This window comes from Miniopterus natalensis, chromosome 12 (genome assembly GCF_054644295.1).
Source record: "Miniopterus natalensis isolate mMinNat1 chromosome 12, mMinNat1.hap1, whole genome shotgun sequence".
NCBI classification, from domain to species: Eukaryota; Metazoa; Chordata; class Mammalia; order Chiroptera; family Miniopteridae; genus Miniopterus; species Miniopterus natalensis.
The window spans coordinates 31,326,983-31,350,090 of record NC_142092.1 but is presented as its reverse complement, the minus strand read 5'-3'; the positions used below and the strand labels follow the sequence as shown (position 1 = coordinate 31,350,090).

The 23,108-nt window shown below is 34.7% G+C and overlaps 1 protein-coding gene across 1 annotated transcript in view; it reads right to left on the bottom strand.

Annotated features, from left to right (window-relative positions):
* Positions 1-23,108, bottom strand: part of RFX3 (regulatory factor X3) — a 253,325-nt gene that overhangs the window by 63,594 nt on the left and 166,623 nt on the right. Inside the window, exons 5-6 of the mRNA XM_087822682.1 lie at positions 10,025-10,099; positions 3,177-3,358 (exon numbers count right to left, since the gene is read on the bottom strand). Coding sequence (XP_087678808.1) covers positions 3,177-3,358; positions 10,025-10,099 — 257 coding nt within the window. The remainder of the gene's footprint in view (positions 1-3,176; positions 3,359-10,024; positions 10,100-23,108) is intronic.

Here is a 23,108-nt window from a genome sequence, read left to right as displayed (position 1 = left end):
CAGGTGTTGTGGTGCAACCTAAAAAGCAGCATGCATTTACTCATTTTGAAACATATTTTATTAGTATCTGTTTTTATGGATTCATAGTAGTTTTGCAGGCTGAATAAGATGTGTCATAACAGACATGAGGAAATTTCTCTGTGAAAATGGCAAATTTCCACCTGGAATAAAAACATCACAATTTCCCCATGTTAAGGAAAAACACCGCATTTGTTATTAGAAATGACAAAGTTTAGTTCTGAATGAAATGTGAAATTCTTGCAAAAATAACATTTTAAATATGTAAATTTTTGCAAAGAGAAAATAGGTTTTTTGCAAGCCTATATATAGCAAGACATCAGTGCTCTTTTCAATTTTTTTCTTTCATTTACAACAAGAAATGCAAGGGGAGTGTGGATTAAATATTTTTTGTAAAAATAGAACACACAATACAATGTATGGTTGATATATTATAAAATTATACACCTGAAACCTATATAATTGTATAAATCAATCTCACTCCAAAAAATTCATTTGGATTGATAAAATATCACTATAATAAAATATAATAGGAAAATAAATAATTGCAGCATGAAATATACATGACAATGATATTATTGAATTATGGTTAAAATTTTCTTAAGTTCAACAATGATGATAATACAAAAAAAAACACCAGAATTTTACTTTCAAAATTAAAGAACATATATTAGATGAACCCTCTCATATGAAAAGACATTAAAATCTTGTTATATAAATAATATTGCTAGTTTAAAAGACATGTAGGGTATCTGGGTACCTGAACAGTTTCAGCAAAATAAACCAGTGTGAAAACCTAAAGCCTCTAACAAGGGCCTTCCACTTGCAGAGATCAGACCCACTACAGAATAGAGCAGAATCAGGTCTCCAAAACCCACTACAGAATAGAGCAGAAAACAAAACCGACAAGCACCAGGAGCCCAATCAGTAGCGTGCTCTCATACAGGGTGCAGAATGACAGGGAGCAGTGGGGCGGGTGGGAAGCAGGGGATGCTAACCAGGGGACACAGCCAATGGCAGGGCTGCAGAGTGCTGTGACTTCTCTCTTGTGAGACCACAAAACAGATGAAGTGTCCAGTTTCTTACAAATCGGCATTTGTTTGGGTTGGGGCAGGAGAAGCGGTTCTTTCTATTCTATTGGCCATGGGGGAGGTTAGCATGTCTCATGGTTTTGGATTAAACTTAATTTGTAAATGGGATCTACAATAGGTACTTTTTCATTTGTCTTTGTTTAGAAAAATGGTGATTTAATTTACTTTTTACTTAGTTCCAAAACTTGAGAAAAGGTCTGGTTCTGGTAGGAATGAGTTAATTTTATTGCTGGATAAACAAAAGTTCTGCATACAGTTTGCTTTAAAAAAAGTATCTGAGTTAAACTGACTCATAATTTATACTGATGTTCTTTCTGTTCTCTGGGTTAGAGGTAGAAAGTGGAGCTAACAGTTTCCATGGTAGAAAAACTCAACACTTTGGCCCCTACCATTGTCAGTTTTTCTGTATGAGAGTTCTGCTGTCTTCATAGCACAGCATTTGTTTAAACTTCCCCATAGGATTTCTTTTCTCTGTATTCTTCTCTGCTGTGCTTTCCATCCTTAATTACAAATACTATATAACAATTTTAAAAGGAACAGGAGACATAATTGTTACACAGTGAGAAGGGGGGAAAAAGAACACCAGAAAGTAAATGCTGCAATATTGCAATATGTACTTAAAGAGTATGGATTCTACTCATTCACAAACCCAAACAACCCTAATTTTGTCACTTTCTATTTTAAAGATGTGTTTCAAGATTTCAATGGAGCCTCAAAATAGGATCCATTGAAATCCCTTTCAGTAACAAAAGAAGCACAATGATACAGCTATTAGAATGTTGAATAAAGCCCAGAGTTTCAAAATATTGGCACATCAGCTAGGCAATAGGAGGTTACGTCCCAAACAATGGTTTTTCCCTGTTGGTGGTGGGGGGGGACTACCCAAGAAACAAAAAGCTTTTTTCTTAGGGGACTAAAACCCAGAATAGGTATAAGAAAATACACTTATGAGAAAACTGAACACCCAGCAATCTGAAAGCTGTATAATCACTTGAATGCAAGAGAAAGAAATAATTCACATTTTGAATACATACAGGTCTTACAAATCTCATAAAACCAACACACTCCCTTTTCAGTATAAATAAGGTCAGTTACTACGGCTCTATTTTATTAAGAATATTTTAAAATCTTTTATTAGAATACTGTGAAGACTTGAGTTGTAACTACAGGTAGATCATCTAATGTTATATAGTGTAGCATCTTGATTTTTATACTATTTAACATGGATTTCCATAAGATTTAGGAAACAGAAGCATCCACATCTTTCTGTCCAGGTACTTAGAATGTTTGTGTGATGATAATTCATAAAAATTGTAGAAAAGTAAAAATGAAGCTCCACAGTTCTACGTATTATTTTTACCATATTTTGACAAGAAAGAAAACAGGGAAATTCAAAGTCTTCTTCACTTTATTGGCTTCATGCAATAAAACTATACTATATTTTTACTCCCATACATGTATGGTTTCACAATCAAGAATTTAAAAAGGCTAAAAAGAGGTTAAATAGGACCACATCATTATTGAGGGCTTCAAACACCCATATTTTTCAAGTTCACCAAATGATTTTTAATGGGTCTCCAGAAATGAAATGAAAAATCTCAGCTTTAATTTCTTACTCTATTCAAATAGAGGAATTATTTATAGACATTTCAATGTAATTTTTCAAGAGTCAAGAGATACACAGTTTTTCATTTACTATGTTACTTTACTCATCATCTCTAGTATGGATATTTTAAAAAGAGAAGACGGTGATACATATTAATTTTTAAAGCATCATATGCAAATCTTGCATTATTAACAGGCTTGTCTGCTGCTTCCTATGTGATTGGAGAACCAGCTCTTCTCAAAGCTTTGCTCAGTTGATGTTTAGGACAATGCATCAGTCTGGTTTGGTAGTATTTATTGAGTAATGAACTTTCCTTTTCTTGTGGGGGTTTATGAACGGGTAATTCTGTATTTCTTCTTTGTATGTTATCTGTAATCAATTACTTTTGCTCAAACAACACACTGAATGGCTATAGTTTGGAAAAGAGAGGTTAATTTATGATCTTATTTTTCAATACTAACCTAGTTCCCAATCTTCTGGTTCGTAGCCCCATAAAAATGGACCTTATTAGTTTTCCAAAAGAAGCAGCATTGACTGGGTCCAGTTTGTGTTCCTGACAGTGTCGCAGGTAGTGGTTGTAGAGAGTGCTTCTGGGGAGGCTCACCCCTTCTGCGGTCTCGTAATTGTCCAACAGCCACTGGAGCTAGTGTAAACAAGACAGAGTCAACACGGAGAAACCATACAATTTCCGGGAAGGTCTGGAAGACTAAACACAGTATCTGCAAGTACAATATACAAAAAACACCTAGATCATCATCAAGCTGTAACAGGGTAAACTGTTGTAATTCAGAAGCCAGTGGAATCTGACTTTGAAAACTAAGAAACATAAATAGCTGTACATCCCTTAGGACCTCAGAACATCTCCATTCCTACAAACATTCAAACACATGTAGAGAGAAAATAACATTTTCTGTATTGGTTGCTATTTTGGAGACAAACACCTCTTTAGGGATTTCAAATAATCCCATTAACTGGTCCTAAAAGATAATCTATCATTGTTACAGAACAAAATGTGTTACCAAACCTAGCAGCATGACACACAGTATGTCTTTAGAGTTGGCTTGTTATAACACACGAACAGTAGGCTTCCTTGTATGAGTTTTTACATTAAGGTCCTATTCATTTAATACAATGCTAATTTACTTATCCAATTTACTTACACAAAAATAATACAATAATGGTATTAACTACCAACACAGAATTCTGCAAGCAGAAAGGAAGAAAAAGTCAGTCATTTCTTCCCCAGAAGGAAAGAAACTTACTAGATTTTGGTTAAAAAAAATTGTATGTGAAGAAAAGAAATCATTTGTTATGATCATTTGAATTTTTCTACCTCAAAACTATGTTGTTTTGTGTAATTTTGGAAGACACATTACAGTTGTAGTTGGTAACTCAATATTTTCTGTCATAGTTTTACTTTGTCCTGTGAGTATTTTTAAAAAAGAATCTTTAAAGTATAGAATGAGCAAGACACTTTTAGAAACCTAACCTAGATACGTATTATTGAGCTTTAATATCAGCAAAATGAAATGATTTTTTCATTTATTTACTTACAAAAGGAAAACTAAAATAGATTTTAAATGACTTTCTAAAGGCCACATATTATCTCAGTGCTTAGGTCTGGTTTCCAACACACATTCCTGATCACTCACATACCAGCTGTTATTTCCACAAAAGCAGCAAATATTTCACATTACTTGTCTCAACAAAATTTCCATGGCATATATAAGAGGTATGATAAAGAGGTGATTTTACACACGATTCGATGGACTATTTCTGTAAACTGCCTTAACTGTTTACTAGTTTTCTTTTAATATTTAATCAAGTAAAAGTAAAGACAAATAGCTAAAAATGAAAGTTCACTAATTTCTCATGATCAAGAAAATTATCTTGTAGACAAAAATTTGTTTTAAAGAATTTGAAAATGCAAATTCAAACAAAATATTTGAGGGTTTTATCATAAACTGTCTTTTATAAAAGTGAAAAATAGTGCAAATATTAAAGTTCAATATAAAATACTTTGAGTGCAAAGGTGCACATATACGAGGTAATCATACCATTTTCAATTAAAGAAAACTTCACAGAAAGAGAGATAACTATGCGAAAAGTTGGCATTAAAATACTCAGAAGACTAAACGATATTTGTCAAATCCAATGAATAATTTAGAGAAAATGAAGCTTTTATTGGCTTGACTATGTGGTCCTCTCAATGGCTAGGCAAGTCAAATAATCTGGACTGTTTGTCAAACTGTTCTTATTATAAGGGTTTCCATTTTTAGAGATTCTTTATTTCTAAACCAGTTTTTAAAAAAATCCAAGTTTACTTGTAATATATATGTGAGTATATTTACACATACCTACATATATGTAATACATGTATCTACATATCTATATAGATCATTAGTTGGCTGAGAAATTCCACAAGTGTGGGTATCTGGTAACTGCAATTTTGCCAGTAGCCAAGCTACATCTTGCTCGCTGCGCCGAGTCCGCAGGAGGAGGACCCTTATGCCTTCCGGAAGCCTGGAGGCCACTTTGGAAAAGCAGAAGGAAGTCAAGTGGAGCTAAAAGCCCTATGGATGGAGGTGGCTCTGCTGTAGCCATGGATATTCCAGAGAGGGAATCTGCCAACAACTGTACCATCCTGGGGCAGTGCCCCTAGGAACTCACTGTGCCTGGAAACTGGCTTGGTCCTACCCGGTAACACTTTGAGATTTAGATGGGAATTATAATCTGCATTCTACATGCTGGTATTTAATCTTCAAGATTTGACAGTGATAAAATTGTAAATCAAACATTTGAGTCTAAAACACAGATAAGAAAGGATTAATTCTATTGTAAGAGAAACTTGGCAGCTACGTAAAACATAAAGGCAAACACTCCATGCACTGCCCAAGGGAAGTGGATGCCTGCTGTAAAATATAGTTTTTCCTTGGTATTGTGTTTAATAAAATGTATTTTGACACTAGCATTCAAAAATTTTAACATTAAGTAATTTAGACCTATACTATTGCTATTTCTTTTCTTCTTTTCTAAGATATCTTATAAAATATTTGTTTACACTTATGATTTTAAAATACCATAGGAACTTTTAACCTTTATCTTTAAAAGCTGATTATTCTACTAATGAACTAACATAAATTCCTGTAAGGGTGGAAACCAAGATAATTGCATCTTTCAAGCTTTGCATTTAACCTATATTAATCAGGGTAGATTAAGGAAGATGAATAGGTCCTGTTTCTCCCAAAGGAAAATACTGATTGATAAAAAAAAACACAAAAAAACATCTTGCATTCTCCAATTAACATCTAAATGTAACATTTGGCATTTTTTCTTAGATGAATTATTTTCCATTAGGATTCATTTTAAGTTCGGGTAACTGATGATGCACATTTTGACAAGTCTTATTTCTGTCACAACTCATATTTACAGTATAGCAAAGTCAAGGGAAAGTGAGTATAAGACAAGGTTTTGCTTTGAGCTCAACATATTTCCGTAGCCAAAACCAGTAAAAGTCATGAAATAATTATTTGCTAGATTGTGAAAAGTCTATAAAATTAATGCCCAAAGTTTTTTATGTACTTTAAATGGAAGTTTTTAAAAATGCACAAGCTAAAGAACATTATGTGAAAATCGGGACCAATTAACTTAAGAACATTTCTACATTCAAATTTATGACCTAAAATATCACAAATTGAATACAATCTAAACCATTAAATGTCAATTTATATTAATTACAACAGAGACGGAGTCTAAAATGAAGTTTTCAATAAAGAGAATTACAATATTCTAACTTGATTTAGGCAGACTATGCATCATTTACCTGTAGCATCTTCATATAAAAAAATTAGAAATAAAAACATTTAAATAAAAATTAGTATACTAATAGGCTGATGTAAGTGAAAGCAAAAGTACCATCCTAAAAACCCGGAGAAGAATGATATCGCCCTTAGCTACAATTTTTTGAAGGATTAGACTGCTTGGAGAAAAAACAGTGGTCTGTTTTAAACTGACTGTTGCACATGGGTAAATGATAGGGTGACCATATATTCTTTCACTCAAATGGTAAGCAGGGATAAGACCACTCTCTACCAACAATATTCACACATGCACCCACTGAAGCACACTGGAAAACGAGACAACGCATATATATATTCCCAAATAAGTGTACACATGATTGGTAAAGGTACTTAGTAGGATACTGAAGGTAAGATAAGGCCTGTTTCCTTCTACTACTTGTTTCTTACATTCATTCATTTAGCAGACACTTAATGTGCACCTCCTACATACCAGGCACTGTTCTAGACACCGAGGATGCATCAGTGGACAAAAACATAAAATCCTTACACTCTTGGCAATTTCACTTGTCAATAAATGCTTACTGTTTGTCTATGAGATGCTACTACTAAAATAACTGCCATCATGTTATTATTGTTAATAGCATAAGACATGGCATTTGTTGTAACTGTACTCACTCACAGGTGGGAAACTATAACGTGTATAAAACAGACAAGTCACACGTGCATTTCAACCTGGACGGTAACAACACAACTACAGAAGCAGGACGCAAGTACCTCTTAGGAACCTGCTGGAAAGACAATTCAAAATGCAGTACCCCCTCCGTCCTCCAGTGTGCAGGGAGGTCAAAAACGAAGCGGTCGCGCTGGGTTTTTACCGAGGGTGTGTTCCTGTGACTGAAGCCTACTAAGAATTTTCTGAATTACTGTGAGTAAGCAAATGCATAAGGAGAAAACAAGAAATCCGCTCTAGTCCATATTTCAAAATGGAGTGACAACAGACTTGGAGCTAAGAAACCACGATCCTTCTTTAGAAACTGGTAAATATGGGACACAAATTATTGACAATTTCTCTTAACTTTTTATCTAATGAAACTGACCCTTTGTAGAAACTTATAAATCAGAGAACTATCACCATAAAGCTGAATTTGTGCCCTCTTCAAAGAATCTCACAGACCGCAAGTGATTCTATGTTGGTCCTATACAGTGAGGGATAAAGGCAACTTATCGCTTACTGACATTTAAAATATTAACAATATTTCATTAAAAAAAAAGTTTACTAAAATTTTTCTGCTCTACTGAAAATCACCAATTAGGTTAACAGAATTTAAAATACCCTGAGTAGGTGGTTTTCCACTAAAATGCATGCAGTAGTCTACTCTAATTGTTCAGATAAATCACAGGAGAATTAGCAGCATCACTAACTTCCCAAGAACAGAAAGACAACAGGATCTTCTGAGCTCAGGGAGAAAGGGAACCTGGCTGGGCAGCAGGAACACTGATCCTTTCTCCTCTAGAGAAAGATTATCACTGCACTAGTAACATTTACGCCCACTCTTTCTACATCCTGAAATGGCTCTGGCAGTTGTAAACAGTATGGGGGATTTGTCATGCTATGTAATAAAAAATACGAAGCCACCGAGTAACAAGCATTTAACTGTTGTTTATGCAGCTTAATTCACACATTCATTAACACTAAATATTACTTTATGAATTTCAGAAGAAAATAATTTCAAAAAACCCAACCGATTTGAAAAGTTTCAAACAAATCAACAAATAAAATTATACAAAAATTCTCATATCCACAATCCTGTTCATGAAAACATTAAGATGAAGAACTCGAGTTAAAAGTAAACACGTGTTTTACTAATTTATGTATCTGATACGAAAACAAAATGTGAATTGAGTATCAAAGCACAACTACTTAGATTTCTGAAAGTTCAAAAACGGTAACTAAAAACCTTAGTGGTTTTTTTCCTTAAGTCCCTGTATATTTTGACTAAAAGTGAACAACAGTTTCATGTGCCAATTTCAAAACACAAGCACCAGTGAGTCATCACCCTCCCCAAACAACACCCTAATAACACAGTAAATCAATCTTTACCCACAACCACAGACTCATGCTAACACAAGGGGATATACTTATGAAACATATAAAAGAGTGATACACTGCATACGGATTTTCAGAAAAGGGAAAAAATTGTATTCTTTAAAGTATTTCAAAAAGAAGGGCCAAAATATGTTATTTTAAAATTTGTATCTATAATTTTCACCAAAATTGCAGGCATTCTCCAAGTTGGGTAACCTGTTTTTATTTGCCATGATACTTCCTCTTGAAAGAGAAACAAGACACAATACTTCATCTAAAAACAACTGTGTGAGAACATAGCATTTAGTGTTGTGTTGGAATATAAAATTTAAATCTTAAAATTCAAATCTTTAAAAAGCATAGTGAAAACATTTTCTACGAGCCAAAGGTTTTAGGTTTACTGAAAGAATAGTGATATTTCTTAAATTTCATTTGGGTTTTCCAATTTTGGACTTTTCAATCACAAAATATGAAGAAGAATTTTTAAAAGTCATAATAACTTATCTCTAAATTTAAGAACATACACGCTGTCAGTTGGGAGGGAAAACTAATTCTTACCATATTGTAGTTGATATTAATTTAGTGTAATCCATAGGTCTGGTCTATTTATTTTTTCCCATATAGTCAGAAATCATGGTAACAAAATAATTTTTAATCAGCCTTTTCACTGGTTCCCCAAAATTTGAACATTGGATGAAAATGTTTATAGTTCCAGAAAATTGTCATCATTCCTCTTGCACTTACCAGTGTTGTAGTGATGCTGCACCAGATATCAGTTTAAAGCTTCAAGAAATAGTAACACTATTCCTGTTTTGTCTCAAGTATTAGCAATTTATGGCAAATCTACAGCCTCACTTCTTTCGGCTCAGTTTTATTTTTCTTTAGGTCTTAGGCCCTGAGCTTCTCTAAGCATCTGCTTCCTGCCCATCTTATATAGTCCTAATGATAAATAAATCATTTTCAGACAGTTTACCATTGGGTTTGACATTTATAATCTGTTTTTCCACTTTAAGAATATTACCGGACATACAAATAGACATACCGTATCTCTGTCTCAGACAGACACAGAGATGCAGATAATAAGCATTTGCTTCACAGTAAATAAATACCAAAATAGAAAACTTTAAATGTTTAATATCCCCATCAATTACATTTTACAAATAAATAGCAGTTTGTTATTAACTTGGAAATGTTATATTTGTACCAAAACAGTACAAACACCTAGTAAAGCAGTATACTAGGGACTCTATTTTTTAGATATTCCACTGTACAAAATAGCCATTAAGTGATACAGAGATCATAGTGGTTGAGAAGGAAAGGTTAAGCAGCAAAATAAATAAGTAAATAAATAAAACAAGCATTTAGAAGCAAGCAACACATGCAGAACGAGCAAGAGATTAGTTTACATGAAGAGGCAACTTACATGGCTGTTGAGAAGAGAGCTTCTGTGAGTGGACAGACCGTCAGACTTTTGCAGCGTCTCAATCGCCATTTCAATCTGATAATAGATGTCATTAAAAAAAGGGCTCAAGACAAGATAGTAATAAAAGGCTCACCAGAGAATTTCTGATAATTTTTTTAAAGTTTAATTTCCTCGTGAATGGTGGCAAATGAATAACTCTCACTGTGTGTGTCCACCACCTTCCCCCACCCCCAGAGAATAAAATAAAAATATGCACACCAACAATAAGCCCAATCACAAAACTGAACCTTTGTTTAAAAAACATTCTCTAATTATAATCAGAATTGAGACCAGAGGAGCATGAACCCCAGTGGATTTTTCTACTTATGAGAAAAAAATTATTGGCTTTGGTATTTCAAGATGTGAAATAACCACTCTTTCTAAATTGTCTCCTACCTAGAAAGTATTTAATATTTGTTCTATTCTGTCATAAAATAGTACAGATTTTGTTTAACATGCATTAGTATTTTAATGCAAATGTGCAGACACCTTCATTAATGTTCAGAAGCTACTAAAACTATCCACTCCTCTCTTAACCCTGTATTACAATTTGGAAGTGGGGGGTCATTAGTATGAATGAACATTAAGATGTAATCATGGCCCCTACATCATGTTTTAGGATATGGTGGTGAGGAAGAGCTATTAGAAATGACAGCAGAAATAGAACATAGAAGAGAAAAATAATTCAGAGCCAACAAAGAAAAGGGACAACCACGGAAAGTTTTATTCATGTAATCTCAGCACACCATGGGCAATCTAACACCATAATTAAGTAGCAGGTGCCAATGACATATGAGATGTGCTCTTGATAACCTCATATTTAAAGATATCTACCCATCAGCTCCTACTATATAGCATGTACTATAAAAACAGGTCCTGAACACCCCATATTTGGTTACTGGATTATATTAACAATATTAACTAAAGTTAACTAAAAATCATATTATGTAATTTAAGAGAGAAAATCTGTATCATTATTTTTATTTTTACCACCTGATCAAATCAACAATTCAGTATAAGCAGTTATAAAAATATTTAATGCTTTAAAAATAGTTAACTTACTTATACTTTACACTGGCTATGGAAATTAATGATTCCTTGAAATTTTAACAAACTGCAACCTCCCACCACACAAAAAAAGGAGGGCGATATCCATAGCAAAGTCCTTTTTTCCCCTTTCTATTGAATTTCTAATTTTTTTGTGATGGAATACTTCATACACAGACATTCAGTCTCAATTATACATAATTTTCTTCTAAACAACTTGAGAATTAGGAGTTTTAATATTATTTTATATTCTTTTCCAAAGTTACTGGTTCTTCGTCTTCCCTAGAGTTAATGAAATGTAATACTGAGGAGAATGTTAGAGTAGAAATTATAGAAAAAGCATTCTTAAAATAGATACCAATTAATTCGTAAGATATAACACAATTTATTCTATTGCTAACTTTTTTTTAGATCACAAAATTAAGTAAACTGGCTTCTAAAATATTCTGTCAATCAGGATGTTAAGGCAGTTTATCATTATACTTGAAAATAAACTGAAGGTGACACTACTGCACAAGTGAAACAGGATACATTACAGAAAGAGTAACATAAATGTAATGAGCTAACAAACACTTCAGAATGTTGGAGTGTAAAACTATAAAGGACCTCATATTACATCTCTTAAAAGGGTATCAATAGGTGCTCTTCTTTTCAAAGAGAAAATATAGAGGAAAAAAAGCCTGAAATAACTTTCAATCACTTCTAGGAAGAATTTGCTCAAAACTTTAATTTGCTAAAATGCCTACATTTTCATTAAAGTTTGAGGGTGAAAAATTTGAACTTAGATTTCAGTCTACTAAATAAAAATAAGATGACCTGAATCTTAGATGAAAGGTCAAAACTATCAGAAATTCATGTCTGGGTTTGTTCATCAGCAATTTTAAATTAAATAAAGCAGCACTTATTTTTCTGGGGGGAAAAAGTTAGATGATCTGCTTCTATTGCTAAGTTGCTACTCCAAGGTGGTCTCTGATTTCCGGACAATCCCATAGAGTGACAGGTTATTAGGAAATGGGTCTCTCATTTCCAGCCAGCTTTTGAAGAGCTTTGGGGGAGTCAGAGGGTCCAGAAAATATCTTGGTTCAAACTGGGCTCCCTAGAAATACGCTTGCAAGACTTTCTAGAATTCTTTGGACCTTGAGAATTTTTGTTCCTTGTGCTACTTTGTAATACAGATATTAAAAATGGAATATTTCTTTTTGGCTGTAGGAATCTTCTGCCCTACTTGACTTAGGCCTGTGCTGAGTTTGTAGAGGCTGACCACAGAAGGAAGAAACACAGAAAGACAGGACAAGCAAGAAATAAACACTGAGTGAAGAAGAGGACTGGCTCCCGAGAAAGCGCACTGGAACCTGCTGGGAAGCTCACAGGATTCCAAATACCTACGAATTCTCTGAGGTTCATTAATCAGTCCAAAGAGAAGCCAGAACATTTAGCGACCACCTAGCTGATAAGAATTTCTGAAAAGCATGCAAAAAAACTTAACATGTATTTATAGTATTTATTAAATGAAAACATTGAAGGGAATTCTTATCTCATGGAAGGATCATAGCCCTGATTCCATTTTTTTTAAAAGGCAGGTTTCATTTATTACACAGTGACTGTGTACCCATCATATATAACATAGCGTGCAGGGAATCATGATAAAAAAAAATTCACAACCCAAGAATATTATAATCTGGCAAGAGAGATAAGGCACGGCATATGTATGTACAAATGTATAATCAAACGAACAGGGCCATATGTGTCAAAAGTCAAAGTGTGGTTCACACATGTAGAAGAAAATGAAAACTTTATTCTGGGGGAGCCTTGGCCTCCTTCTGAGGATGTGACAAAAACCATGACCCCTCTACTTAGAAAAATGTATTTAAGTACACCTACAAAATTTTTCATTCACTCTCTCAGAATTTACAGACTCCCCAATTCAGAGCTCCGTGCCTTAAAAGAGGGAGTGTTCTCAGCAGGGGTGGGTGTTGTAGAAAAGAATGGACTCGGTAAAGTCGGGGGGAGGGGGGGGAAGCACAGTGTCTGTCCCTAGAACTGTCAAGAAGTCCAGTTGGGAGGGTGCGAGATGTGGGCATGGTGTGAGGTGAGGCTGAAATAACAGGTTGGAATTAGTTATTGGCATGTGGGAGTCAGGGAAGGAGAAATGTCACCAGGTTTTAAGGGAAGTGTGCGATGCTTGAAAAATGCCAGTTTTCAGATAAGGCTAGAAGGGTTTTATTAGGTATAACAGACCATGCCCTGCTAGTTGAAAGGCTAAAACATGTAAGGAAAGGCTAAAGCCTACCCAATAAATGTTTGTTGAATAGAAGATTTCAGGGAACAAGAGCATGATAAGAGGTTAACACCCACAGGAATGTGTTACGGAAAGTGAGGTGAGAGAGAAGCTAGAGGAACAATGTAAAACCAGGGAAGGGTGAAAGCGAGCAAAGGTCTGATATGGCAGTTATGGAGGATTAATCAGCTCTACTACTCCACCACATGTATTACTGATGTCACTCTTACCAATTAGCCCATGATTTGGTTTTGTCATAGTTTCATGGGGGTTATACATATAGGGGTTGGAGAGAGAGAGAGTGCAAACTAGCTAAATAAAATATGGTAGTGAATTAGGATAAATTTCTACCAGGTACACTGCGGGTTAAATTAATTTGATAACTTTTCCATTATTATGGATTAGGTATTTGAGCAAATATTGGTTCGAGCTTGTGAGGGTTAAATCTCAAGAAAAAGATGGCAGAATTTAACATTTCACACTGAAAATACTGAGGCCAAAGTGAACTGATGAGATCATATGCTTCCAGTTTACTGTAGATCATTCCAAACTTAAATTCAGTCCTTAAGGAAAATTTATGAATTCTCCTGGCTAGAAGTATACTTAGTACTAAATTACATTCCACAGTACCCATAACTGTCATATTTAAGGTAGGAAATGGTGATGAGTAATACAGATGGGAAATTTGCTTAAAAGTAGGTTTATGGATCCAAAAGATTATTGACCCAAATGTTCAACATGATATTCTCATATATCCTCTAAGGAATGTTTTTAATCTCAACAAAGATATTATATCACTGTAGTTTCATGCAATAAAAATGATTAAATAGCTAGATTAACAGCAAGTTAGAATTAAAAAGTGATTAAAATTCAAGAAATATGTGGGTGTTTTTCCCCAGTAAAAAATAAACACCGCCTTCCCCCCAGCATAAACAGCTATGGTGCTTGCTAAGATAAAGGGAACTTATCAGACTAGTAGACTTTCATAAGCTTTCATTCCATTTCAATAAACATAAAACTCCACTGTATACAAGGTGCAGCATTAGCTGTGTGTGAGTGTGTATGTGGAGAGAGAGATGAAGAGATAGAGAGGGAGATGGGGAAATGGACGGGGGGAGGGAAGGAGGGAGAGAGGGAGACAGACAGAAATACTTGCAAAGGTATTTAAAACATAGCCTTGTCAACCAGATCACAATGCATCGGGGCCTCAGTGGTAAGAGTGACAAAGTGGATCTATTCATATACAAAGAGCTTCTCTCTTTTTCTTTCTCTTCCTCCTCTCCCTCTGATGATTAAAGGCAACAGGGATGAATTAAATAATTAAGTATTACCAGAATACAGAGGGAGGGAAGGAGAGGAGAATTACTTGCTGGTATGGCTAGCGAGAGCATGGGCAAGCAGAGGCTTTAGCAGAGGCTGGACAAATAATGCCTGGCATTCCAATAGGGGCAGGGTGGTGAACATTTCAGGCAGAGCAAATAGAATGAATAAAGGCACAGAGATAAGATGGCAGAACGCAAATTCAAGGGAGAGTAAGACTGGCTGAAGGATCAAGTTCCTTTAGGGGTAGGTAAATTAAGTTAGGCAGACTGCAATTTCTTGGCTGGGATCTTCAATTAAAACAATAGAGTCAATTAAAAAATATTTATTTTTTTAAAAAAGGGAATGAAACATTGTTGGAAAGCTTTTAGAAAGGGAATCTATCTGATATGATAGCACTTTATATATTAACCTGGGATATAATGTAGGGAGGGAAAGAACCTGGAGACAGGAAAACCACCTTGAAAGCTATGGTAATAAGGCAGCAGCGAGAATGAGAAGGAATGAATATAAACGTATTTTTGAATTACAGATCTAAAGGTGGGAAATCTGAGGCAGAAAGCTTGGCAGTGCCTTATTTTTACTTGAAACGAGCACAGGAGTCTTTATTCCATCACTGTGTGATTAGAACGTTTCAAATACACATATCAAACACACTGACATGAATAGATTCTAAAATGTTTTCCTGTTCATTTCTCTGCGGCATGATCTTTATCCTAAGAATACCGATCATTCTGTTATTGAAATTTCAACTCTCCTGCAAACTATTATAATCAGATTAGCAGGAGGCCCTGTGACAACCTGAAAGACAAATTCGAGGCCTCAGTGCTGTCTTCTTGAGTGTTGCTCCACTCTTTCTATCTATCACCTATCTATCATTTTTCTTTAGATTCTTTTCATTTTTTAAAAAAAGTCCTTTTGCCTTTTTCTATTTAATAGTACAGAGCCAAATAATTTTTTTTATTACTAAAGGATTCATGGTTGTTTTTCACAATTAAAAAGTTGGCATGGTAAATAAACATTTTCCATTTTATACTTAAACTAAGGTTTAGACCATGATTATACCTCATCTTATTATTTAAAACATCAATTCTCTGAACTAATGTATAGCATCAAGTTGTATTTCTTACTAAATAATCATCCTAACACTGAGTTGCCAAAAGTGTACACATCCTCTCCACGATTATCTAATGCTAGGATACGCAGCGCTTGGGCGATTAGGCTGCTTCTTGATGATCCTGGACTATTGCCTCATAATCAGATAAGAAGCTATGGCAACTCCTCTGAAATCAAATGGTGGGATGCTCCATTTCAGATGACGTGTTTAGCACGGAAAGGTAAACTTACAGAGCATTGAGATTACTGGAGGGGGTGAGATTTAGAAATGTTCTGTGAAAGAGCAGGTAAGAAACTGATACCCATCCCAGCCACTATGGGCATGTGGTTTCTTAGAAAAATAGGTCCTGCCCAGCTCCATGTGGCTCAATGGTTGGAACATTGTCCCATATACCCAAAAGGGTCTCGGGTTTGATTCCCGGTCAGGGCACATACCCAGGTTGCAGTTAGTTCCCTGGTTGGGGCACCTGCCCGAGGCAATGATCAATGTTTCTCTCTCACATCAATATTTCTCTCTCTCTCCCTCTCCCTTTCCTTCTCTCTAGAATCTATGAAGAACATATCTTCGGGAGAGGATTCAAAAAAAAGGAAAGAAAAATAGGTCCTTTCTGGAAGATAAAAGAAGATCCTTAGGAACACATTTATGTACATCTATGCAATGGCCCAAACAGAATGTCATATATGTGGACAATTAGGACTTTCTCTTAATGCAAATGCTGACCAGTCATTCCATTGCATGCTAATAAGAAAGAAGGAAAATGGACAATTATATCATCTTACTCACTGTCTTTACAGGTCAAGGCATATTTTCTTGACTCTGAAATGGCTTTTTAATCTTTTTTAAAGACTAAAGGTCAAGGCTGATACATTCAACTACCATTATAATTAAAATTGGCCCCATGGTAAAAACAACTTCCTTTCTAGAACTGTTAAAGTGATTTAAAAATAGAAGCAATACTATATGCTCTATGACTTATAAAGCCTTTAATTCTCATTTGATCTTCTCAGCAACTCTAAAATAGGGAAGGGAGCAATACCATCTCCTTTTCACAGATTAGAAAATTGAGGCTCTCTGAAACTGAGGGGCTTTCTTTAGAACACATAGGTATTAACTATGAACCCAATATATATTTCTCTAAATTCAACATCAGTTCCATTTTACACAAATATAACATGACTGTAAATCAAGTGGACATATTGCAAATTGTTTTAATAAAACTATCTTCTAAGAAGCAGCCTGTAAAACTAATACTTGCTACATGATTTACTGTTAACAAACAAGATTTACTTTTAGTAGGAAAGGGTTTGAACAGGGTTGATAAGCGTGATGTGAATGTGATTTCAAAGTGATCAGTTACAAGACAACAACAAGCTTTGAATGGATAAATTTAATCATCATAAAATAGTCATCCTTAATGTATAATGTGATGTTTTCTTGTCAATGAAGGTTACTCTGTTAACCCTACCAGGTACCACTTTCTTAGAGAAACAGCACTTTTGTTTCCTGGTGAAGGAGCAGTAAATGTTGTAGAGAAACCCAAAAAAGAAAATACACTTAAGACTGAAAACGTCCTTTTGGGTAATTTCTCCCCTAAACTCTAAGACTTTACATTTAATCTGCATCTAAAATCTCAAGTAAGACCGAAATACTTCTACTTGGCAGCTTTTGTTCAGAAAAGGCATCTGTGATTGCTGACTGCGCTTCCTCCTGGTGTATGCATATGTGGACACGGGGGGCTTTTCTACAGGAAGCACTTCAACCAGGAGCATCAAAGCAAAGGACACTTTCACTTGGCATTTAGTATATATAATCATTATAATACAGGTATTTTTCAAAGTGTGGTCCTAGAATGTTGTTAGAATCATCAGGGCACTTGTTATAAATGCAAAACAGGAACAACTGCAACAACAAAAACAACAGAGAGTCTGCACCCGGGTCTCTCATATATGTGTGCTAACGCTTTGATCTCCTTCCTCAAGTTGTCCAGAGCATTCCTTTTCAGAATGCAAGGTGTAACCCATTCATGAACTATGAAATCAGTTATGTGGGTCCTGACAGGCATGTCTCAAAAATTAAAGATGTCAAACAGAGAAGAAAATAATGAGATGTCCTTGCACACGGTATGGATAAGTATTGTTTCGTGGAACTTTGGTTTTGGTCATCTGTATATGAATGTACATGTATATATACATAGTCATATACAAGTGTGTATGTAAGTATGTACTCAGGACTGTATGTATGCATGCATGCATACCAGCACTGGGCCACAACGTAAAGGTACTTCTGATTGTAGGTTGTGCCCCCAAAACTTTAAATGCTCTGCATTAAGGAGTTAAATTAATTCCCTCCTAGTCATTGGAACCCTTCTTCTAAGGACCCACAGGTGTCTCTTGGGCACAGGAGGCCAGGTAATGCAGATAGAAATGCTCCTACTGAAGTTAAGGCTCTGAATATGATACTCTTCTTTAATTTGTACATTCAAATAACATAGAAATCAACATATAAATACATTACTCCACAGCAGTGTTGAGAAGTAGCTTAACTGTGAGAGATTCATGACTGGTTTATTTCACTTAGCATAATAATCTCCAGGTCTGGCCATGCTGTCTGCCTTTTGCAGATTATTCTGAGTACTAAGAACATTTTCACCCTGTACCTGTCTATATGATCACTAAAACGGAGGTTTTAATGAAGTGTGATCTGGGATCAGCATTAGCAGAATAACCTGGGCGTTTGTAAGAAATGCAAATCTTGGGCTCTTCCCCACAATGAATCAAAAAAAGCCCCTAGGATGGGGTCCAGGGATGTGTGTAACCGATGCTCCAGAGAATGCTTACCCAAGTGCGAGGACCACTGCACTAAAACGTGATAGAAATGTTTTTCCTTGCCAGGGTCAGACTGCAATGATCACTTCAGGGAAAATAAAAAGGGAAGAAATGGGTACGCTGACAATGGCGCTAGCTAACTTTATTTAAAGGGTGATTCGGAAGTCTGTGTATTATTTAGATTTTTGCTTTTCTTTCATTCTCTTGCTACTCAATCCTACCCAACTTTTAGGCAATTTTCCAATTTACTTTAGCAACAAAATAAGGAGATAAGCACAATTTTGGTGAATCTAAAATTAATCAATTTAAAACATATTAACATTTGTGATTTAAAAAAATAATATGGCGAGAGGATGAAACTAACCACTTAAAAACAGTCTGAGGGCGACCTGTGCATTTCCACTTTTGCCGTGAAGCGCCAGGTGCTGCTGGGTGCTGAAGCCAGCTCCGCTACCCACACGTAAACCTCCGTCACTCAGGAGCACGGAGCCTATTGCTCAGGAAGTGTTTGAGAGGGTGAGTGACCGAAGCAGATCATCCAGACTCTACGTACACGAGTACAAATACAGAGCGCGCCCACTCCAACAGGCTGAAGAACGGCTCTAAAAATCTTTACTAACTTTAAGGCCCGTTTTCACTCTTTAAACTTTCAACAGTCTAATAAAGGGAGGACTTTTTCTGAAACCTAGTATCAGGGTTTAATTTGAAGAATTACACGTCATAAGAGCCTTTATATTGGGAATATAAAGAGAGTTGTTTCAACGACATGCATTTGGGGAACGTGACCAAATAGATACACTTAATAATCATTAAGCACTTGTCTGAGATTTTTTCAAATAATAAATCACTTGTTTGAATAAATAATATATTCACTGGTCTCCCACTTTTTTTTCTTCATGCATTCCTCTAGTGATATCTTTGTGCTTATATAAGCACATACTAATGCATGTTTCTATTTAAAGGCACACGCACACAAAACCCCTTGCTTTTTCCTGTTTGGAGATATATCTCTATATCTATCTCTATCTCTCTATATATTTTTATATCTCTATACCTATCTCTATATCTCTGTATCTATCTATATCTCTATACCTATCTATATTTCTGTATCTATCTATCTATATCTACATCTATATTTGCATACATTGCCTCATTCTTTTTAATGGTTTATAAAATTCTGCTGAATGGAAAAATGCATCAAAATTTATTTAGTTCCTTGATGATGGACAATTAGGCTTTTTCAAAAAAAATTTTAATTGCAAGTAACTCTACAATGAATCTAGTTGTTTATGCAGCATTTCACGTAAGTAAGAGTATCATCAGTAGGATAAATTCCTATAAGAACTCTCTGGGTCAAAGGATAGGTATATTTTTAATTTTGATAAAAATTGCCATATTGCTCTTCAATCCTGAGGCAATTTAATTCATATCAACAATGAGTCCTTTACACCCTTGCTAAGTCTTACTAACTTTTTCAGCTTTGCCAGAGTGAGAGATAAAAAATTATATCTCTTTGCAGTTTATTTTTTCTTTCCTTTCAGTGGACTGTTGGTTCATATAATTTACCCATTTTGGGTCCTTCTCTTAGCTGATGGATGTTTGAAAGTAGTCTACATAATAAACAAATTAGTCCTTTGATACAACGTCTCAAACTTTATGCCAGGTTGTCATTTCACTATTGCCTTTGTTTATTGTGGATTTTGTCATACAAAATACTTCTACTTATGTAGTTGATTACATCAATATGTTCTTTGTAGCTTCTGAATTTTATATCTTGCTTTGCCACTATAAGAGAATAATAAAATACATTTTTCCATTCAAGTAAAATTAATTTTTATATAAGGAATAATGTATGGAACCAATCTAATTTTCTTTTCTAAATAGTTGTCCTATTGTGTCAAACATTATTTACTGATAATCTACTATGTCTCCACTGACAGGCAATGTATCATATACTATAATCACACATGAGTTTAACTATATTCATATATGAATATATTCATATATTCAATCATCATACACCATATTCCTATATGCATTTGGCCTAGTTATGGCCTTTTAGTTTATTACTGGTCTATACTGGTCTATTCCTGTGCCTAGAAAACTGTTTTAATTATTATAATTTTATGTTTGAATAACTGGTAGGACTTTTCCCATCCCACCCCACCCTCCATTATTTTTCTTTTTACAAAATTTTCTTCACTATTCTTGAATGTTTATTTGTATAAACAGCCTTTCCTCTAAAAAAAATAAAAATAAAAATCAATTGGTATTTTCATTGGGATCATACCGAAATATTTTAAGTTAATTTAGGGAAATTCAAAATGTTTGACACTAAAACTTTCCTTTCAATTAGAAAAGCTTCTTTTTGTGCCCCTTAGGAATCTTAAAAAGTTTTATTCAGCAGCTGGATCTTTCACATATATTGTTGGTTTATTGCCTGGTATATTTTGAATTTTTTATAAATGAGATCTTTGCTTCCATTGTATTTTCTAATTACTGTTGTTTAAATATGGGGAAGTTATTGATGTCTTTGTATATTAATCTTATGCTCAGTTTCCTTATTAAGTTTTCTTATTATTTGTTATAGTTTTTCATTTGATTCTCCATGATTTTTATCAAGTGTACAATCATATCATCTGCAAATTCTTCACCTCCTTTCTATTTTTATATTTTATTTCCTTCTCTTGTTTAAATGCATCTTTCCTATAATTTTGAAAACACAGTTTCTTTCTTACAAGGCAGATGGGAAAGTTACTAATACTTACAGTACGTTTAAAATAAATGTGTTCAATTATTTCTAACAGTCTGAAGTTACATTACAAAACTTCTAGCCCATGAAATTTATAGACACCAATACTTACGATCAAACACAATAGCTACATTTTAAAAGAAACCAGATAATTCTGCGACTGATAAACAAAACTGCAGTTATGCATGCTGAGAAAGTGGTAATCAAATCACATGCTTTTGGGGTATGAGCTGATAAACATGGGGACATACAGATTCCTCTCATTTGAGAATTGATCATTTGACACAGGCATTGGGTTGTATTTTCCCTCATTAAGTGAAAAGACATGGGCCAGTGGAAGAGGCAGTATTAAAATTTTATGGGTCTAGTATTGACTCATGTACTTCACAGACTACCATGTATTTTAATTTGCTACCAATATATTTCTTATTTTATCTGGATTACCTGGTCTCCATGAATGAAATATTAGTGATTCTTTTTCTTTAAAACTTATAGTAATTTCAAACTAGTAAATTAATTTGAAATTTGATTTACAAATATAAAGATCAAGCAAAAGTTACACCAGAGGTCACCTGGAACATAATTTACTTCTGTATTTACAAGTAGAATTTGTAAACATCATTAAAATTTCCTAAGCTAGGTTTCACATGAAATAGAATTTAGCCATTTCTGGCATGTTACAACACACCTGCGTTCTGAAATGTTTCGGCATGAAAGAACTAAAAATTAAAATAACTCATTATATTTCGCTTTAGAAATTCAGGGGAATCCATCAGCTGTGCTCAGGAGAGGCCAAGGCCCCTGTCACTCTGTCTGTCTTAACCTTCTAGTTTATCAAGACTTCCAGGAGTGGAATGTCTTACAGCCTTAACCGTAAAATTACTGCCTCTAAATCTTATCAGCTTCAAGGCCGGAGCAGTGTGGAACTGACTGACAGCTAAATGGAATATAGATGAAGTGATTGAGACGACAAGTCACTCAAAGTCCCATTTTATTAAGTGCTTTAAAAATGAGGTCCCAGAACCTTCAGTCAATTTTGGATTTAGTGCAGGAAGCAGAAGGTTCGTGGTACTCTCTCTGAGGAGTTTCATTTGAGGGCTCACGTTGGCCTAAGGAAAACAGGACACCAGAAAACAGAAAATGCTGAAATCATAATGGACATACATGCTTTTGCCAAAATAAGTGGAGAAGTACTTTTTTGTCACTGAGGCTAAGTGAAAGACTAAGAAAATTATTTAAAATAGAAATTACATTGTAATGTGTAAAGTATAACTGATTTAGGCATAGTGTATGCACTTCTAAATTGAAAATTTCTTCTAAGCATATCTTTATAAACAGTAATTAAACACGTTTTCATCTCGTGTGACTACATTGCTTTTCTATCTCTAGCCATAATCAATTATCCAACATTATTTCAACTCTTTTTTCCCTTTGGTAAGATAGATGGGCAGTTCAGCTCCTTCGAACAGTCATATTTCCCATAAATATAAGGAGGCCCTTCAAGTACTGATATGAAAAAAACACCTCTGAGATGTACTGCTAGGTGACAAAAAAAGCAAGACGCACTATTTTTGTCATCATTTGGATTTAAAAAATGGTAATGAGAGAGCGAGAGAAAGACATTCTGCTTGTATAGTCACAGAGTATCTCTACAACGATACTAAAAAGAACTTGGTAACAGTGGTTGCCTTTAAGGAGAAGAGCTG